This window comes from Megalobrama amblycephala, linkage group LG1 (genome assembly GCF_018812025.1).
Source record: "Megalobrama amblycephala isolate DHTTF-2021 linkage group LG1, ASM1881202v1, whole genome shotgun sequence".
Taxonomy (NCBI): domain Eukaryota; kingdom Metazoa; phylum Chordata; class Actinopteri; order Cypriniformes; family Xenocyprididae; genus Megalobrama; species Megalobrama amblycephala.
In genome coordinates this window covers 59,743,292-59,764,866 of record NC_063044.1, presented here as the reverse complement: position 1 = coordinate 59,764,866, position 21,575 = coordinate 59,743,292, and the positions used below count along the sequence as shown (strand labels likewise).

Sequence of the window (21,575 nt, the reverse complement as noted above, 5' to 3'; positions counted from 1 at the left end):
CATTGGTCACATCACCGAGGGAATCCTGGGTTGGAAGTTGGGTGTCTGAAATTTCAAACTTCACCAAGAGCTATCTACATAGTTTTTATTAATGTGTACTCCAGTTATTTTAATACACCAAGTTAAACTATCTGAAAATGTTACTTTGGCAACTAGCTGAAAAAAAATAAAAAAATAAATAATAATAATTTAAAAAAATTATATTTATAAATAAAATTATATTTATAAATAATATTATAAATAAAATAAATGTTAACTGAAATAAATTATAAAAAAAAAAAAAAAAAAAAAAAAATATATATATATATATATATATATATATATATATATATATATATATATATATATATATATATATTTTTTTTTTTTTTTTAATAATTTATTTCAGTTAACATATTTTATTTCAAGTAAAATAAACTATTTTTTAGTTAACTTAAATAATAACCCTGTATTAAAGAAATATAATGTATTGGTCAGTATTATAAATCAATGAGATGAAAATAAAGTAATGCCACATCACAATTTTTATTTTTCAAACATTTTTAATTTTAAACCACAAAAAAGAAAGTATATTTAATAAATTGCACAAATATTACTACTGTGACCTAAGCACCAACAAGTTAATAGAGAAAAAAATAAATTCATAATTAACAATATCAGAGTATAGAGAGAGAATAGTACAAAAAATTATGTTACAAGAACTAAAAACACATTTTAACAACATACAACACAAAACATAATGAATAAGGTAACAAGTGTTGAAGTGGAGTGAATACTGGTCCCACACAGAATTAAAATCTTATTTGGACAAAAGAGAGTTTCCCATTAGTAAGGCCGGTCTCTGCGGTCATGCCTGTGATCCCCCCTGAAAAACACGTAACAGAGGCACTGAAATACATTTGTCACTGGTGAATAGTGTATATTGAAAATCAGTTTTCTACCAGTTAACATTTTAAAATCTGCAACAGCTGTGAATCGTCAGAACATTCACCTTGAGTCCATCTTGCCGGGTCCGAATCCTCCCCGGTCACCTCCCCTTCCTCCCCTGAAGCCCCCTCGATCACCACCACGACCGCGGAAACCACCTCGATCGAAACCGCCTCTGCCCCGGTCTCCACCAAAACCACCTACAGAAATGGGTGCATTTAAGCAGCAATCCACTATCCCAGTTCAATAAGTCACATTGCTACCAAAAAATCTTCTTCATTTTTACAGGAAAGTTCCCCTTTACCTCCCACCGGTGACATTCCTCCTCCACTTCCTTCCGGTTTGGGAGCCTTGCACTGATTGCACTCATTTCGCCATGAGAAGTTCAAATTACCACAAGTTCTGCATACGCACAAGAGAAAGTTTGTCAGGTCAAGTGAAATTTCTTTATATAGTGCCTTTCTCAATGCAAACCAGCCTTGCAAAAAATAATTTTGCTTAAAAAATATATATATATTTTGCTCAAAGTAAGTGCAGACCAACACTTACGGATTTGAACATTTCCAATCTCCTGCTCTTTGCTGGCCGCCACTGCCACCACCACCACCACCGCCACCACCGCCGCCATTGTTGCCAGGGAAGCCACCACCACCTCTGCCTCCCCCAAATCCCCCACGGCCCATTGGCCCTGCAAAAGAGAGAAAACCCATGTCAGGAAAGCTAAACAGAGATAACTTAAAACGCCACATAGAGACTTAATCTCACCTCCTCGACCACGACCACCTCTCATGCCGCCACCACCACCGCCGCGTCCAAATTCAGCTCTGCGAGTGGCGAAGGACACCTTGATTGGATTTCCATTAAAATCTTTACCTGAGGAGAAAAGCTGAACGTGACATAAACAGACATCCAAGAAGTTTTTTTGGAAGGCAGGCACTCGTGTGGTCTCTTTCAACATACCATCAAACCAATCGATGGCTGCTTTTGCTGAAGGGGGGTCATCAAAGGAAACAGTAGCCTCCCCTTTAAGCTTCCCTGTCTCTCTGTCTGTATAAAGATTTATCATGGGTAATCCGGTCTTCTTGTTGATCTGTGCGAGAAAAAGATATTAAGACAAGAAGAACTATGTGAAGATAACTGCTGCACAATGGCAGTTTTTTCTTCTTGCTTTTCCACCTTGATGATGCCGATCTGTTTGAAGAAGTCTGCAACTGAGTCCACAGTATAGTTGTCTCCAAGACCTTGCACAAAGATGGTGTTGTTGTCAGAGTTATCCGGCTCCTGCACTGTAACAAAAAATCAGAAATTTATAATCAGGCTTGAAAATAATCTAACAATGTAAGTAGTTGCCATATACTTACTATTGGGCCCACCAGCTCCATGATCCCTGGGCCCTTTGAAGTGAAAGGAACCGTTATTAATATAACGCATGTACACAAACACACAATATTCAAACACTTTTATTACTCGTTCTTTGACTTTTCTTTATGGGGTCATATACATCAATTATAATTTATGCTCCAGATACAGAAAACTGAACCTGATGGAAATCTGTAGCAGCATATTTGACTAAATGAGAATACCAAGCACCAACCAACACTATCTGGACATTGTTTCTTATCAACACGACTCGTTTTCAAAATTGACAAAACTGGCCAACATGTAAATAAGTCCAAGGACTCAAGTGGGAGATTCTTTACTCCCATACCGATAACTGTAGCTTGATTTATCATCATAAGCAAACCGAAATACATGTCAGACAACTCCATGTACTGGCTTTTATATCACAAATCTCTCCTTTTCTGGAAAGCTGTAAACCATGCAATAACCATCTAATTCAAACCCCTGCAAAACCATCTGATCATACTTTTACAGTCTGCTTTGTGAAAGTCTGCATTGGGTCATGTTGTTGTTGTTGGTTTGTTGTCGTCGTCTCATTGGTTGTGTGTATTTGGTCAACTTTAAAACATGCATAGCTAATAAGGACAACTTTTAACTGAATACCACTTTGCAACCAGTCACGTATCATTCACCCTTTTTATTGAGAACTCAGTAACTCCATTAGCACTGAACACCACAGCAATCTGTGACATTACGACCCCTTACATCAATGACAAAATGTTCATAGGCCATGTGATCAGGTTCTCATTCTCCACCCCACAAAAGCTGATTTCCAAACAGACAAAATGTCAGACAATCGGTCATGTCTTTGCTTTTTGTCTACAAGTACATCTAGACATTGGATTTTCCCAGGAAAAGAAACCAATTTTCAACATTTATACAACCGCAAGTAATTTGGATAACCATTAGAATAGTTACCAACACCACTGATGTTTTAAAGAGATTACGATGATCAATGATGAACCACAATCTTGCACATTTTACCAGTCTACTCAAAAGAATAATATTGAAACCCAAATTGTGCACTTTCAGTATTAGGACATATGACCATGGCTCACTGTATTATACAGACGTTCCTCAACCCAAAGTGTAACAGGCTTTAAAATCACCTTTAAGTTCACAATTCATCATATTCTGCAAATATTCCTTCAACATCAAACCCATGACAATTTTTACTGGATCTGGCTTCACCTCAAATACAATTTGAGCTAGCCAGATAAGTAAGCCTCGACCCCTTGTTATACCTGTAGATGCCATTTGAGGTAGTTACCAGTTAGAAACAGTGTGGTGAACACGAGCATGTTGGTTTCTGGCTGGTGCTGACATGCTCAAACAATTCTGAACATGGTATTCATATTTCAAACTGTGATAGGTTGTGTATATGATGTGTAATTTTAACTCCTTCCATCTCCAGGCTTCCATTCCTGTTGTTTTAAATAACTTTTTCATGTACTTTTTTGTTGGTAGAATTTTCCATCAGGACCTTCATCGGACCAGTACAACTCTAAAAACACCTGACACAAATGGATTTGAACAACCTCCAGAATCCAGCTGTTTGCCACTTGAATCCTTTTGAAATGCAAAAGTGCTCAGGGTATAAGATGGGTGCTCCAAAAACTTAAATAAAAAAAAAAATCAAATAAAAATCCCACCACATGGAATCTTCACGGTAAATTCCAATGACATTTTTAAAAAAATGAACCAAAAATAAAAACCAGTAATCCGTACAGAAATTTTGGATTTAACTTTCATGTATATTTTACATGTTCAACATTCTCCAGATTTGGAGACATGCTGTCCCATACCGTAATGATTAAGGTACGTGCATAACACTTTTACTGTCCAACCACTACAAATCAATACTGCCACAATAGGTGCAAGCACTGACGTCTTTTTTGACCACCTCTAGCACATCAGCTAGAGCATGGTGCCAGGGTCACGGGATTGATTCCCAGGAAGCATATACTGATGAACAAAAATATTAACCTTGAACGCACTGTAAGTTGTTTTTTGATTAAAGTGTGTGATAAATGCATAAATGTAAAAAAAGAAGAAAAAAAGAAAAAAAAAAACCCATCCATTTGGAGTCGCATGCTTTTGGACTATCAGATATCCCAGCCCAAACTAACACATCAACAACCATTTTTTTTCTGTTTCAGAGTCTCCTAAATATATTCTACTTATTTTCAAATTCCAGAACTCCAATTCCAGTGATCGACTGTGAAAACCATCTGAAATCTCGTAAAAATAAATAAATAAATGAATAAAATAAAAAGATCCATTTGAAGTCGCATGCTTTTGGACTATCAGATATCCCAGCCCAAACTTACACATCAACAACCATTTTTTTTCTGTTTCAGAGTGTCCTCAAAATATTCTACTTAATTTCAAACTCCAGTACTCCAATTCCAGTGATCGACTGTAAAAACCATCTGAAATCACGTAATAAATAAATAAATCTAATTTTAAACTCTGAAAATTACTCAATTACTTCTCATTTGTGTAGTGACACTAATAAGAGAAAGTATCTGTTGAAACATTGCACCTACAGGAATAATTCATTGTGTTCCACAGAGGACAAAGTCATTTAGATTTGGAACGACATGAGATAACAGAATTTTCGTTTTTTGGCGAACAATCCCTTTAAGGTCTTTTACTATAACGGCTTGCATATGACTTTGTGTTTCTACCTTAACCATGCAAAATGGGAAATCTGTTGCTAAATATATTATGAAATGTATAAGCGTAGTCGTTTACCACTTATCTTTACCACACATACCACGTGGTTATCGCATTAATTTCAGTGTATTCTTTTAAAAATATAACGCAGATTTCTTTGTGACGTGATCAGACACCCACTCCTCCCTCTTAGACCAGGCTCTCTTTAAACCCCTGAAGTTCCTTGTTTGAAGAGTTTGTCACTTACCACCAAACTTATTGAATCCTCCACGATCGCCCATTCTGACGGAGAAGGAGAGAGAAGCGAGACGAATTGAAGGTTGATGAGGGTGGTGCCCCATTTCACTCTTGAGGCTGGAAAGGCCCCACCCATCTCCATCATCCTTTCTACAAGTTCCATATTGCCCCTTTTCTTTTCTGCTCCCTCTCACTAGGTTCATCATTCCTCATAACCCATAAGGGAATTTTGGAAACCTATTAGATATTCCTTCCCCAAGTCATGCAGGCCCTCTATCATAACCATTTGGCCTATTTTGCTCAAAAGAATTACCATATATCTTTTACCATGCAGCTTTGCAGTGCATCTGCGAACTCAATCATTCTTTCACCAAATCAATTTTCTTTTATCAGATCGAAGGTACATCTTTAGCCCAGGACCTTCACCCATAATATAGCAAACGGTATCCATGTTATGTTACTTTGGACAGAAACTGCATACACTGCATTCAGTTTTACATTTAAATTAATAAACATAACTGATGTGACCACTCTCCCCCTTTTGGATTAATCCAGCTGTTCCATACAGTTTTAGGATCCTTTTAAGATTTGAAAAGGATCTTTAAACCTTTATTATTATTTATAGTGACACATTCCTCATTTATTCTTGGCTAATCTTCACTTCCCCAGTTGTCTAGAGCCTGTGTTTCTGTATTATCTTCTTCAAAAGGAAAAGCCTAAATCGCTGAACCTTGTAGAAAACAGCCTAGGAGGAGATTTGAAGATTCATTAAAGCATTGCAACACACAATAATCCTGTAGGAGAGGATGGAGAAGGTTTAGAGAACAGGTGAGATCACAGCCAGATGGGGTTTATCATCTGCTGCTTCAAATAATTATATTAATGTAACATTTTAACCTTAACCTGCTCATAAGAGTGGTTATAATTTTGGGGGTTTGTGAAAGACTGTATGTTCTTGAAACTACGGATGCACCGATACTTTGTTTTTTTGGCTGATACCCGTGATGCGCTGAAATATTCAAGTACATTTCAAATGTAGATTTGAGGGATTAATGTTTAAAAATCTTCTTGAACTGTTAAATTCACTAAAAATAACATCTAATCCACAGCTGATCACCAGGGCATCTGGGGGGGAAAAGAAGCAGAAGCAGAGACAAGCAAGATTTTTAGCACTCTCTCACTCATGTCCTCACTTTCAAGTAGCGTTTTCCCCATTAAAACATCCGACTGAATGAATCCACTCCAATGAGTCAAACACCTCAACATTACTAGTGAAATTCTAGGAAAGCATCAATACAGTCATTTACAATATGCTGCACGTTAACATTTTTTTAATGGTATCAGAACATTTTAACATTGTATCCAACCTTAATACTAGTATCGGTGCATCCCTACTTAAAACTAAAACATAAGAGCATTACTGATTAAATGGGAAATAATAATGAAAACGATGTACGATGCTAACACTATAAGTAAACAAAATGTCAATATAACCTAAAAATACAATGAATTATAATAATAGTAAACTCCTGATCACAATGTGCAATGTGAACGTGTGAAGGAAAATATGTGATGTGATGCACTCCCATAGACAACTAGTAAAATGATTGACTTATTGCCACAGGACAGGACACATCCAAACCCATAATTTTTGTTTTGCTTTGTTTTTCACTGGTAAGTCAACGATTAACAGATCCTTATTATAAAAAAAACAAAAAAACAAAACACCTGGTCATTCATTGCAACTTCTGATTAGTTTTTGTTCAATTTTATGTGAACCTTTGGCTGGTTCCATCTTGTGAAGGGTGTAGAAATGAAAATATTCAGCACACTGAAACCAACGTAACATCATGCATCATTTTAGGTAAATACATGAATATGAGGATCACCAATAAATCATACATCAGACCATTCTGGCACCTAATTGGACAAATTTTCTGTATTCAGTTTCACTTATTGTCCATAATACTGTTTTAAGTAGACCGTAACTTTACACCCTAAATGTTGTTAACCGAGGTCTAGGCCAGCATTTACTTTCAGCCCAGCCAGTCAATATGGCTCTATTTTAACCTTTTACCTGAAGGTGTTACTTTTTCCCTAGATGACACACTGATGCATACATGTGGACTTTATGTGGTGAAGGAGATGGAAGAAGTGCGTGACATGAATGTTTGCTTACCCCATTCCTCCTCTGCCACGGGGTCCTCCCCGACCACCTCTGTCAAACCCACCCGCTCCTCGACCTCCAAAACCACCTCCACCTCCGCGGCCACGTCCACCTCTTCCATCCTGGCTATATCCACCATCCTGACCACCATAGGCTCTTCCTCCTCCTCCTCCACTACCACTCAGTGGTGGGGAATCCTGATTGTAACCTAGAATTGAAATACATTACATTGAAATGGAAATACATTACATGTCTACCTTAAACATTAAAGCCTTGCATTGTATTCAATCTTTGAAATAACTATTTGAGTCGAGATGTATGACCATACAGGTTTATACCATATAGGTTATTGAACAGTATTAGGACCCGTTTACACCAGGTCACTTCATGCGTTTTCTCTGTTCGGATAACTAACTTACATGAATTTTGCCAAGATTTTTAGCCTAGATGGGTCTATGCTAGTTGCCGAAAGTCAGAGCCGGTCTTCAGGTTTGAATTGACAAGATTTCACTGAAAATCGCAGTGTATGATGGGCACAGAATCTAAAATTTCAACCAGCCCAGGTTTTCTCTGTAAACATTTACAAAGTCGGCAAGTGAATGATGCGTAGTGTTTTAAAATATGTTACGATTTTAAAAGTTGTCTACTGTATTACAGCCGTAACGCACACTAAAATTAAATCTTTAATAACATGGTTAAATGTTATTTCAAAATTAATATCCATTTCTCATACTCTATTAATTGATTTTTTTAAATGATTTATTATTGTTATTAATGTAGACAAAATAAGCATAGAATTGTAATATTTCTTCTGGAATTTCTAACAGGTTTTTAGAATTTGATTTAACAGTCAATAAGGTCTGTGGTTGCAATTACTTGTTTGTTCTACAACAAACAACTGAAACATGAACATTCAGGCCATTGCACTTTTAAAAAAAATTCAAGTTGCAATAGAAAAAGTTGCAAGTTGCTACAGAAAATGGCAATTCTCTAGTTTCAGAACTAGAGACTGAACAGCTCTATTTTCTATTACCCATATCGCTATATAGCGAATCAAATCAAACTTCTATATGATGACTTACTGAATGAATCTCTCAAGCTCACCTCCCTGTCCGTACTGATTTTGTTGCCCATAGTTTTGAGGCGGAGGTGAGCTGTAGTTTGGAGATTGGTTGTAAGGCCCTCCTCCATGCTGAGAGGACTGGTGTTGGCCCCCGCTACTCCCGTATCCACTGCTCTGTCCTCCACTGCTCCCATATCCTCCAGACTGACCCCCACTGCCACCAAAACCACCCCCACCCTGCTGCTGCTGACCGTAGCCAGAAGACTGCGAGCTGCTGCCATAGTTACTGAAACACAAAATATGTTTTCCAAATTCTGATCAATAATGCCACATTCTGGACAAAAACCCATAAAAAAAACCATTTTGCACAAGCAAAATGCTAAAACTAGATTTTAGACACTAACAAGGATTCACCACTGAAATCTCACCCAGAGGCAGATGAAGTAGCAGACTGATGCTGGTTATAGCCTGAATACGAAGATGGCTGGTTGTAGCCTCCACTTTGAGCTGGTGGAGGCTGGCTGCTGTTATTGTAGCCTCCAGAGCTGTATGACTGACTGGACTGATTATAGCCCTGAGAGGGGGGCTGAGACCCATATCCTCCTTTAAAAAAAAAAAAAAAAAAAAAAAAAAAGTCGGCGTGAAACAGAAGTTGCAATAGTCTTTTCTTGCCTATTGTGACAAATCCGAGTGAAATGGCTTCTTGAGCAAGAAAACAAATGTAGGGCGGGACTTGATTTTGGCCATCGGAATTGATTAGATCATTGTGGTTTTCCACTGCTGTGATCTCATGTGAGTGACAGGTTGACCCGCCATTGTGCCAGTAAACATTAGCACTGCCAAGTTTTCCCGCGGAATTGGGCTACTTTTACACAACACTGCCGCGGGTTGTAAAGACCCCCACGGAACAGGATTTTTACCCCCTGAAACACACTTCTACCGGGGATACGATTGGGCTATTTTTAGCCATGATTGGGTGGGTTTTAAATAGCAATTAGAACAGTTTTGTTACGCAAACCTGGCAACCCTGAATCATCAGAGAAGAGAACTTGTTGCAAGAGGGAGGGGAAGTTATTCTGATGAAATAATATGAGGGCACATGAAAAAAGTAATGATAAATGGATAAAACATTTATATTAAATATTGCAAAAATTGTTCATAAACTAAATGGACCTATTCACAGCATTTGCAGTGTAATACCTGACTGGGACTGTCCATAATTGGAGCCATATCCACTCTGATTATAAGGAGCAGAGCTGCTCTCTGAGTTTTGGCTGTATCCTCCTAAGCTCTGCTGGCTGTAGTTTTGGCCAGGGGGTTGACTGTAACTCTGGTTGGACTGTCCTCCATAACCGCCATAACTGGGAACACCACAATGAATTCATTATTTTAATGATAAATGTGAGAAATCGTTCAATATTATGATAACACTTGGGAAATGATGCATTGAACTTACCCATGGCTTGAGGTTTGAGCATAATCTGAAGGGAAAAGACAATGTACATTATACATGGTGGGGTTTTTTTGTTGATTTTTTTTATTATTGGTAATTTACAAGTACTGGCAAAATCACAGATCTGCATTTGATCAAAAGAGTGCATTGGCTTTGGGAAAATAGAGTACTAGTCTGGAGATTGTTCACCCAGAAAAGAACATTATGTTATTATTTATTTCTCCTCATGTCGTTCTAAGCCTGTATAAGATCATTTTATGGAACAAAAATTAAAAAAAAAAGAAAAAAAAAAGATATTTTGATGATTTTTTCTTTTGTCAATTCACTGAAAGTCAATGCATGGTGACCCAACTGTTTGGATACCAACATTTTTCTTTGATGTTCACAGAAGAAAGTCAGTCATACAGGTTTGGAACAACATATGGTCGAGTAAATGATAACACAATTTTCATTTTTAGGTAATCTAACTATACAACTAGTCAAGCTCCCGTTTTAATAAATGAATTCTGCAGTCGTAATGGGGGTGCTACAGTTTTTCGCGTTGCTAAACCGTGTATGAGATGTAGAGGATGCCAAATAATTAATCTCTTAAACCTTTAATTACTGAAACTGAATTTAAAACCAAAAAAAAAAAAAAAAACTCAGTATGGGCTCGGAGAAAATATAGGTCAGGTGAAAATGTAGGTCAGTAGAACAAACCAGCTCAAACTGAAAGAGCTTCCAACAAAATGGCGGATGCCGACATGTTCTTCATTTCGCCTTTTCTCAAATAATATACAAATGCACCAAATGGGTCCATCGCTTCCATTACACAACCTCGCCATTTGCGAGTAAGCAATAAAGATGACTTTGAGAAAATGACTAGGTAGCGTTTGCATTAGCTGCAACGTTTCGGCAAAACCTAGCGATTATAATAAAAGCCAAATAATAATAATAGCCAAATGATAATACTACTTTGACTATCTTACCATTTGACGCCATGATAGCGCTTTAAATCCTTTTAGCAGCTGATGCAGAAGACCAATTTGAGCAGAGTTGCAGTCACCTTTGGTTACCAATATCAACTGCGCAACTGTGCGGACACTGACGCTGTTGTGTCGTGTCGATTTGAGCCTGCAGGCGGCGCTATCATCCTCTCATCTTTTTGATGTTTACAAAATATTTATAGAGTAGAAAAAACACATACAGTTTAAAACTAGACTTAAAGTGTTCTTTGAATTTTTTAGTATTTTTTCAAATCAAAAGCATCTTTAGTTATAGTGAGTTTTAAGTGTAATGTACTATAAAAATATCAAGATCATATCGATTTATGACTAATGACAATGTTTAGTGGATATTATAAATAAAAAATAAATAAATAAAACCCTCAAGAAAAAGGAAAACACAGGTGACATACTAATTTAATATAAATTCTAAAATAACACTGATATTGAATGCATGAGTGAAAGCAGTATTTGTAATGTGCAATAATATGTCTTATGCAGTCAAATCAATTTGATTTTCATTACAAATATTCAGAACAAGAAATACAAAATCATATTGAATTTATCCTATAAATTAGGATATTGGCATTTTAAAGTGTTTTGAGGTCTTGATGACATTATTGCAATCACATAAAAGATATCTAATACACAAGTATATAACAACTATATCTGTGCTTAGGCAGGATCAGATGGCCAGATCACTCCGTCATAAAAACATATCACATATTACGTTATTTAAAATAATCTGCAACACCTTTGAAGCTTTGCATTCAATTTTTGCACCACAACAGCATTCAAAACATGGCAAATCAATGCCACACAGACAAAACTGGTGGTGTTTCAAAATGTATCAAAATGTTTTTAACTTGTACATTGGATCTTTTTAACAAAACAGTACTAACACAATAGAGAGGCCTAGAACCAGAGGTGTTTGACTTTCACTCCTCCAAGCATGACCAAAAAATTGAGCTTCTGGAACTGTGTTGCGGATGAGGCTCGCAAAGCTTGAGACTCTGGAGTAGATACCTGGCCGGTTCTTCTGAGCACACCCAAGTCCAAAACTCACAACTCCTGCCTGAATCCACGTCCCATTGCCAACAGGACAAACCAGAGGCCCTCCAGAGTCCCCCTGAAAGAGAAAAAATAGGTTATTTACATGGTAGGGTAGTCAGGGTACTAACAGTATAATAGTAATAACATACCTGACAGGAATCCTTGCCTCCCTCCATATATCCAGCACAGATCATGTCTGATAGGACATCAACTGTTATTAAATCAGATGACAAAATCTGATACATTGATTGGCAGGAAGACTGGTCGATAATGGGCACTTGCACTTCCCGTAGCGCCCCAAGTCCAGTGAGGGAGACTATTTGAAAGGAAAGACAGGGAAAGCAATTCACAAAAAACGCAAAATTTCCAAAACATTATTAAACTAAACTAATATAACATGCAATGGGAATAGAAGTGTAATATTTATAATGTTTTGTCTAGACATTTTTTTGTCAGGCTACTATATCATACATATATATTTGTTATTGACACAAAGTGTTGTCTCTTATCTATCATTTCTGTGTCAAATCATTTTTATCTTTTCCATTCAGCAGCGGCGACGGTTACTGCATGAATGCGTGATAAAAGACATAGGGAAACTTTGTTTCTAACATTGCAGGACAATGAAAAAGAAAATCTCTTAAATCTTATACTATGTTGTGGGTCAATTTGATCAATTTCTATATTAAGTGGTCAGAAATACTGCTTAAACTTCTTGAAATGTTGAAATGGTTTCTCTCATTTAGGGTCATGAACATGCCTGCAAAGTGTCAACACTGATGTGTTGTGAAATGTGTTTAAAAATGTTTTATTACAAATCTGTTATTACAAGATGTTTATGGGTCAATTTGACAGTTCAGCAAGAAGTAAATGTGCCATTCATGTTTTCTCTTTTCCAACTATTCTGGTTGAAGGGTTAGTTCACCCAAAAATGTAAATTCTGTCATTAATTACACACCCTCATGAACACAAATTAAGGTATTTTTGATAAAATACGATGACTCAGTGAGGCCTCTATTGACAGCAAGATAATTAACACTTTCAGATGACCAGAAAGCTACTAAAAACATATTTAAAACAGTTCATGTGACTACAGTGGTTCAACCTTAAGATCGAGAATACTTTTTGTGCGCCAAAAAAACAAAATAGCGACTTTATTCAACAATATCTAGTGATCTCTGATTTCAAAGCACTGCTTCATGAAGCTTCGAAGCTTTACGAATCTTTTGTTTCGAATCAGTGATTCGGAGCGTGTATCAAACTACCAAAGTCACGTGATTTCAGTAAACGAGGCTTCGTTACATCATAAGTGTTTCGAAACATTTTGAAATTTCAGTGGTTCACATGACAGTTTGATACACGAATCACTGATTCGAAACAAAATATTCATAAAGCTTCGAAGCGTCATATTCTCGTTGCTTCATAACATTAAGGTTGAACCACTGTAGTCACATGAACTGTTTTAAATATGTCTTTAGTAGCTTTCTGGGCATTGAAAGTGTAAATTATCTTGCGGGCAATGCAGGCCTCACTGAGCCATCGGATTTCATCAAAAATATCTTAATTTGTGTTCTGAAGATGAACAAAGGTCTTACGGGTGTGGAACGACATGAGGGCGAGTAATTAATGACTGAATTTTCATTTTTGGGTGAACTAACCCTTTAACTCAATGCTACTGCATATTACTCCCCCTTGTCTACTGTAACTACCACTACTGAAATGGTAAGAAATCCAGCGGTCCCTCCCAAGGAAACACCTTGGCCATGAGTTTAAAGAGTAAAATCTCTGTTATTTGCTGTGGTTCCCCTTTATTTCCATGTTGATATACTTACCGCCCTCTTGAGTGTGTCCCCATCCCGTAACGTAGCATAAGGCTCCACTGTTGAACTGGAAGCCAGCATATGGCAGACACACAGGCTGAATCCTGTCTGACCAGGTGACCGGAGAGCGCAGCTGCACTAAGGCTATGTCTCTGCCCTCCTGAGGGTTTGAGTATCCTTCTGGAACAACCACCCGCTGCACCTGACTGACCATCTCAAACTGGTTATAGCCATTAAGCAGATGGCGTCCCATGTACAGGCGATATGAAGACACTTCTGAGGGGCTGAGGGTAGGAGGGTTAAAGGGTTAGTTCACCCAATAATGAAAATTCTGTCATCATTTGTTCCAAATTGTCCTCATATTGTTCCAAAAGCAGATATTTGGAAGAATGTTTGTAACCAAGTAGATCTCGCACCCCATTGACTACCATGGTAGGAAAATAATAGTATGGTAGTCAATGGGGGGCGAGATCTACTTGGTTACAAACATTCTTCCAAATATCTTCCTTTGTGTTCAGCAGAACAAAGAAATATATACAGGTTTGGAACAACTTGAGGGTGAGTAATGATGACAGAATTTTCATTTTTGGGTGAACTATCATTTTAACTTCTCTTTAATCAACACCGACATTGATAATATGATAATACTTACTTAGGAAAGCAGTGTGCAGCAGAGAGGACCCAATTTTTTGCAATTATGGATCCACCGCAAACATGGCCATTGGCTCCCATCTGAATGTCCACTTGCCATGGCCACGCCCCTGCTGATGCATCAACTCCTCCCACAATGCGTTTCCCTAGCGGAGGCCTGCCGCACACTTACGTGAACAGGTCAGAGGAGATTTAGTGTTCTACACAGTAGAGGTTTTCTTACCAGATCACACCTGCCCTACAACACCCCTAGAGTATCATTACATCTTCTCACTATATTAATGAGGAGCTACACAAACAGGAGCATGAGACATGAGGTGTGAAAGCTGTTGTGGGTAAGGTTACAAACTTAAGAAGGAGGAGAAAGTTTATTAGGGTCAATGATGTGATGCTCATTTTTTCATCCATATCTATTAAGCTATTCAAAACTGCATGGAATTTTCTTCTGAATTCAAAGTCATTGTGATATGTAATGTGAGGCTTAAAGTGCTAGCAAGCTCAAGGTCATGACTTTGATTACTAAGAACTGATAAAATGTGTTCCTTAAATTCAGTGCAAGTCACTTTGGATAAAAACAAATGCCAAATGCATAATGTAAATGAAATATTTGCATTTTTTACTATTAATTTTATAATGCTTCAATTTAATAGTAAGCAACAAATCCATTTGTTTTAAAATGTTATTATAGAAAATGTGTCACTGAGACATGCAGGAAAGACAATTTTCTGGCCATGTGACAAAAAACAGTTAAACTAAAAGACCCATATAGACCCACAAGATCTATAATATTTTACTAGAAAATTATGCTTTGTTCAAAATCAAATGGATAGCCTTTATTTAATAGCCTACTTAATTCAGATAACTATCTTCATATCTTTTTTAAAATCAATATAAACATTTTCAATTCGTATGAAGTTAAATTATGTTACATTTAAAATATATTTCTCTATCATCTCAGACATAGGCTACTAATCTGTCACTGACCAATAAACTGAAAAAAATTACCTTGTGCCACACATGTTGACAGACCTGGATTTTGTAGGACACAGAATGACAAATTATGAATTCAACGAATGCAGTGAATCAAACAGACCATTACTACACCCTAATAAGACTTACCTGTTGCCATCAAGACAAGGAGCAGCTGCAGGCATGTGTCAGTCATTCTGTTCACTTGGCTGAGTATCTGTAAATAATGTCAGTGTTTTAAAGAATAAACTATAATTTTCCACTTGGGGTGACCCTTGGGCTCCAATTCAACAAAAAACAATCAACACTGTTGTCAATAACGGAGTCCAAAAACTTACTAGTAATGTCAAAGGTCCTTTACCCAAAGGGGATATCCGAGGGTCGGATCAAACGCTCGAACAGAAATGAGAGGCAATGAACACTGTTTATTTTTAGGGCAAAAAGAAAACGATTTAACCTCGAGCACCCGAGGACTCTGATCGCGCCAAGCTACAGATTTGTGATGCCTCGTTGTGAAAACGGTACATATTCGTATCTTTCAAACAATAATTTACATGAGCTTCGAGAGGAAATATGTCGATGTAATCGACACGGACGAAAAGATAACCGAGCAAAAACGCCGAGATGTTCATTTGCCAGAGAATGTATGAATGTACCTGTGCGTTTCTACCTGCAGCCAGCGTCCAATCACAACGCGCGGGCTCAATCTCCTCCCAAATAATGAGCCCGTTGTTCTCGGCATAAAGAAGATCCACACAGTGGAGGAGAGCGAATTCCTGCCCTTCGTGCAGAACAGTTGGATTAAATTAGATTATTTTCGGGCAGTTCAGTTTCTTTATCTTTTCTCAAGACACACAATAATAATTTGTAGCCAGAGTTATTCATTCAGCGAGACACATTTCAAATGGCCTTAATTCGTATTTTGCTGCACATTATTTGCAAAAAAGCAAGAAAAAAATATTCAGAATATTTAAATACACTTTTTTTTTTCATCAATAACATTTTAACAGTATTTTCTGCATTTACATGCAACGTTCGTAATTAGCTACTAAGTTGAGTAATAACGAAAAACTAACTAATTTACTATTGTGTTACTACAGTAACCATATTTTAACCATTATACTCATAGTAAATTAATTCTGCTAAAACACCACAGTTCCATTTACTGCCTCACTTTAGCCCACATGTACCATTTTAGTAAAAACAAACAAAATTCTTTCAGAAAACAGTAGGCTATAAGCTATAGATCGGTATCGGTGATATAATAATCCCTTTAAGTATTACAGTTACCAAGTTATTGTTTCTTACGCTGAAGGGCCATTTTAGACAAGTCATTTGACCCTCTTTATCTTATACATATATATATACTGTGTATATTGGGATCAACTTTCACCTAAAAGCCAGACAGGTGCTGCATGTGCAATAGGTAATTCTATACTGCCTAATGAATTATTCATCATAATGTTGCTTGACTTCAAACTTTTTTCTTCAAAGTGTTTTTTTTTTTTTAACTAAGCCATTTGAACATGAAGTAGAGTCTAGTATAAATATTAAACCACCTCACAGAACACTTACAGTCAAATCAAAATTTATTCAGACACCTTGCACATTTCATTCATTAATACAGTTTATTCACTATAGTTTTAAAAAAAGGGTAATAAAATATGACAAGATCTCAAAGTTAAACTCCGTCAGGAAAAAAAAAATCTTAATTATGTCAGATAACACTTGAGAAAAACATGGTCAGGTCAAAGTGTCTGAATAACTTTTGGTTCCAAATTTGTATCAATTTTACTGGTAGTCCACTGTATGAAGAATTTTGGGGTATAATATGTCAGTTTACTTTATTTTGCTATCCTCACTTAAATTAACTATAGTGTCCTGCACCCACTAGTAAAAATATATCAAAAATATCAAAAACGTCTGAGTAATTTTATGTTTGACTGTATGAACTGAAGTACCACACTGATGCACTAAAATGTTAACTTGAAATAAAGAAGGTTCGCAAACAATGATATGAATATTACTATTCATTTATTTTAAAAAAATAACAGACTCAATACAATGCGAATGTACAATCTCAGAGTATATCTACATGACATTTAGGTCAGCTGTGAAAAACATTAGGGGTGAAGGGACAGTCTCACACTCTTCTTTTTTTTTTGTTGACGTTCATACTCATTTTTTAGAGAACTTGGCCTGCTTGTGTTTAGGAGGTGCCCATTTCAAACAATGCGTGTCCACTGTAGAAACACAAAATGTAAGATGTTTAATAGATTAAACTCACAAATACACAACATCACATGTATAAAGCTAGCACTAGAAGCACATTCATGCATTTTTCAGATCTGTTACCTGTTATTGGGGGTTTCTTGTACTGGGCACTTTTGAGATGTTCCTCTACAAGTTTGGGTGTGACACAGATGACATGCTGACCCTTCCAGTACTTGACCATGTTTAGAGACTGTAGCGTGCTGATGATGTCACTCTGAGTAATACTTGTCATCTGACTGTGGGTACAGACAGTATGCATTAGTTAGTGCTCTTCATCAAGACATTGGCAGTCGATTTATTTTGCAGTATTTTCCTTTTTTTAAATGTTTATCTGAATTGTTCAGGTATACAAATGTGCTTATGACCTCATGTATTTGCTTTCATGCATGTTTGTACTTGTATTTGGGACTGGATGTGTACCTGAGGTCTTTGATGGACAGAGTCCCTCTGAAGTCTCGCAGAATCTCTAGTAGTACCCATGACCAGTAACTCCTATAACTCAACTTCCCCAAGTCTGACAGAGGTTTCTCTGGAGACCCCACCGTACTCTCCAGCTTAGAAAGCTCATAACCTGAGAAGAATTGTGACACAAAGAACAATTATTCATCTATAAAAGTGCTTATATCAGAGGCAAACAATTGATGAAAGGTGAATCAGGGGTGAAACTTACTAAATGCAATTAGAAATTTTCCATATCCTCTTCGCTGGTATGGAGGAAGAGTGAGAATACAAGCCACATTGTTCCCATCTGGAGACTCTTTCTCCTGCTCATGAGAAACATATATAGATAAAGCGTGTTAAATAAGATACAAGTTAACAGCTACACTGTATAAATACAACTGACATACAATGTCAAAAACAAACACTTTACCTTAGAGAAGTAACCCACAATATGTGCTCCCTGTTTGTTGACTTCAGTGAGGATGTAGAAGATGAAAGGCTCCACGTCAAAGTAAAGTGTTTTGTGATCCAAAAACAGCTTTGCCAGGAGACACAGATTCTGACAGTAGATCTACAGCGAGAAGGACAGTGAGAACCACAGAAACCTTGTAGAAAATTAACTGCACATATATGTATTAGCAATGTAACAAATCAGTTTATATAGTATACATAGTCTTCTTCTCCAGGTTTGAAATCTATTTATCATGAAATGATTTGTTTCTGTTTCATCTTAAATGTGAGTGGAAGGTGTCATTTGGCTCACCTTATGGTCCTTCCCATCAACTTCGTATACTGAGATATTGTTTCTGCGATAAATCTCTTTGCCTGGAGGCTGACGCCACTGACACTGTGACTGAAACGAGAGCCATTGAGGAACAAAGGAAAGGGAAAACAAAAGAAAGCATAAATTAAGAACGTAAACCTTACTCTGTGAAACTAGAAATGCTCTAAAACACAACTAACACAAAAACACAACAAAAATCATTTAAAACTAGCTGATCAACAAAGACCAACAATGACTAAAAAAATGCTTGTACAATAGAGTGCTACAGTAATAAGGCCTAAAAAGTTAGCATTTTTGCCTTTTTCTCATTGTTGCGGTGTTTAAGTTTTTTTTTTGTTAAATGTCTTAAATAAGGTCTGTGGATAACGTGAGCTCAAGAGATTGTTTCACCTTTTATTCTACAACATAAAATACATTGGTAATATCCCAGTAATATCAGTAATATCTAACTAATCTAATTGCTAACAGGTGGCTAAATGGGACGCCAGAGGTTGTTGGGGACATGAAACATCATCACACCAAACAGGAAAACTCATCTAAACACTAGTTCACTTTCACAGCCTCACTGTGTTTATAATCAAGCTCTTACAAATTATCTTAACTCAAACTTTCCAACTTAAAGATTTTAAATTAAGATTAAAATATATGTTGGAACTTTTTTTCTTCCTTTTCTTTCTTTTTTTTTTTTTTTTTTTTTTTTATACTTCTGGTGCTTTTATTTACTCTTAAAAATCATTAAAATTGTGTTAATTTGTGAAGATTATCTTGATGAACGTGCAAAAATCATAAACTTTTGTCGGTCACAGAGCTTATTTTCTGCAATAATCCAAAAGCTAATCAAAAAATCCTGTTGACTTTTTGTTGAGAGAACCAGGGTGATGCTAACCCCTGAGTTGGCCAACAAAAACAAGTCATCCCCTCAGCACTCTCTTCTAAGCATTTAAATTCATTAGACAAGATATATAGCACCCCCTATGGTTTCATTAACAGAAGTTACTATGTGAATAAACAACAAAACCACTGTGTGGACTGACCAGGTGGTATCTGAAAGTCTTCTCATACTTCATATACTTCAGGCAGTATTCACAGATCCAAAGTTTAGGCTGTTTTCCATAGTCCTCAGGGAATGGAGAAAAGTACCATGCATCAATCTCAAAGTTCCCAATCTGGATCTTGTCCACATATTTTACTTTTGTGATCTGTAAATGTGAAAACAAAAGTCACATTTAGATCAAAATGGGAAAAACAGATGGATAATTTGTTATTTAATGGAAAACACCATAAGCATTGTGGTACTGTAAAGCAGATTATTTTTTTCAATGAGTATTATGCAAATTTTGCCCCTTCTTACCGCCTCATGCTCTTTCTCCAGGGCAGCCGTAGTGGGGTCCATCTCTGCATAAGTCTGGAGGAAAAAAGACAGGGTCAAATAATTAGTAATCTTGCAATTGGACTGATATAGACTCATTCAGACTTTTAAACGGTCCATCCATATGACAGGTACCTTCTGAACGTGGTTGATCTCGTCATGTTTACGCTTCTGGTTTCGGGTGATCTTCCTCTCTGGCTGGTCCACAAGCTCACCCCCACCACCTTCCTCCACACTTTTTCTCACTGCATCTTTCACAGTCTTTGTCAGGGCTAAACGAGCCTTTCCAACCCACTCATCTAAACGTCTGTTGACTGCAATTGACAAAAGGGAGAATGTGCTCAGTGAATCTGTAAGGACTACACAAACCTGTATATCATCTGTGTATGATCAGCCATGCAATTCCACTCACATCCAACATAGTGGACATAAAACTCCTCTCTGCCCTCCTGCTCATTTAGCCTGGACTGAATAACCTCTGCTGAATCTGAAAGAAAAGTACAAAATAAATAAATAAATAAACCAACAAACAGTATGTGCATGCTTACATAACGTACTTCTCATTCAGCACGTTTTTACAACAATAATATACGTAATAATACCATAATAGAGAATTTAACTATAAAACTGTGTGTTCTGAAACAAAATTCTAAGTAAGCATTTTCCATTATTAGCTTACGCCATGTTTTGTCCGCACGCTGACAAAGATAAGTCTCCCCGATTTCCACCGACACCTCTTGCTCTCTGCCGCCGCTGTGCGACATTCCATCCCCGGAGTGCGGAGTACTCGAGCCCGTGGCTTCTCGGTCTCGATCCGCGGCCTCCGCCTCATCCTCTTCCCCGCCGCTGCCGTTTGAAGAACACGTTGCTCGTGTTCCCGTCTCTAAGCCTCCTCGGTCGGTTCCGGCGTGGCCAGCGTCTATTTCAACGTCCATTCGCTCTTCTGAACCGCAGTTATCGTATGAATTGTTCATGTTTGGGTGACGATTGCCGGACATTGACATTGCTACGCCAGACATCTTTGTCCATTTGAAAACATTGCGCACTGCGAGGACTCGAGCATGCGCAGTACGCTCTCGGCCATGCTTTGTGTTTTATTTCACTGACGCAAGTTTTATAACCACTAAATACCAACACATGGGACACATCAAAGAAATAGTTTTATCTACTTGTACATGAGAGCAGTACAGGCAAGTTTTAAGCGTGTGGATTACTGAGAATTAATTTTTCTTGACGTTTAGAATGATTTAATGAATAAATATAACTTATTTTATCACAACCTACGACAGAACAAAGAACAAACT

The 21,575-nt window shown here is 37.1% G+C and overlaps 3 protein-coding genes across 5 annotated transcripts; all 3 read right to left on the bottom strand.

Annotated features, from left to right (window-relative positions):
- Positions 1 to 522: 522 nt before the first annotated feature.
- Positions 523 to 11,051, bottom strand: fus (FUS RNA binding protein). 2 transcript variants are annotated; one of them, XM_048206048.1, is made up of 15 exons: positions 10,896 to 11,051; positions 9,931 to 9,955; positions 9,675 to 9,835; positions 8,903 to 9,077; positions 8,516 to 8,760; positions 7,424 to 7,619; positions 5,255 to 5,289; positions 2,289 to 2,321; positions 2,104 to 2,213; positions 1,888 to 2,017; positions 1,693 to 1,800; positions 1,477 to 1,615; positions 1,232 to 1,329; positions 992 to 1,127; positions 523 to 865 (listed from the first exon to the last, which is right to left on the bottom strand). In XM_048206048.1, exons 1-15 carry the CDS (start codon positions 10,906 to 10,908, stop codon positions 826 to 828), a joined length of 1,644 nt encoding a protein of 547 aa, XP_048062005.1. In that variant the 5' UTR covers positions 10,909 to 11,051; the 3' UTR covers positions 523 to 825. The 2 variants fall into 2 exon arrangements, with proteins under 2 accessions (XP_048062005.1, XP_048062012.1); XM_048206055.1 differs by lacking the exons at positions 9,931 to 9,955; positions 10,896 to 11,051 and having other exon boundaries at positions 8,494 to 8,760; positions 9,675 to 9,830.
- A 264-nt stretch (positions 11,052 to 11,315) lies between these two features.
- On the bottom strand, positions 11,316 to 17,058 carry si:dkey-16l2.17 (serine protease 33). Of its 2 annotated transcripts, none has more exons than XM_048205847.1 (7): positions 16,060 to 17,058; positions 15,554 to 15,620; positions 15,440 to 15,463; positions 14,436 to 14,601; positions 13,796 to 14,067; positions 12,113 to 12,279; positions 11,316 to 12,039 (listed from the first exon to the last, which is right to left on the bottom strand). In XM_048205847.1, exons 2-7 carry the CDS (start codon positions 15,597 to 15,599, stop codon positions 11,794 to 11,796), a joined length of 921 nt encoding a protein of 306 aa, XP_048061804.1. In that variant the 5' UTR covers positions 15,600 to 15,620; positions 16,060 to 17,058; the 3' UTR covers positions 11,316 to 11,793. The 2 variants fall into 2 exon arrangements, with proteins under 2 accessions (XP_048061804.1, XP_048061797.1); XM_048205840.1 differs by having other exon boundaries at positions 15,742 to 17,057.
- Positions 17,059 to 17,568: 510 nt separating this feature from the next.
- On the bottom strand, positions 17,569 to 21,374 carry kat8 (K(lysine) acetyltransferase 8). Its single transcript, XM_048205764.1, has 11 exons — positions 20,951 to 21,374; positions 20,684 to 20,758; positions 20,407 to 20,585; positions 20,254 to 20,307; positions 19,937 to 20,101; positions 18,882 to 18,971; positions 18,549 to 18,689; positions 18,348 to 18,441; positions 18,098 to 18,248; positions 17,759 to 17,913; positions 17,569 to 17,646 (listed from the first exon to the last, which is right to left on the bottom strand). Exons 1-11 carry the CDS (start codon positions 21,288 to 21,290, stop codon positions 17,582 to 17,584), a joined length of 1,509 nt encoding a protein of 502 aa, XP_048061721.1. The 5' UTR covers positions 21,291 to 21,374; the 3' UTR covers positions 17,569 to 17,581.
- Between the last annotated feature and the right edge of the window lie 201 nt (positions 21,375 to 21,575).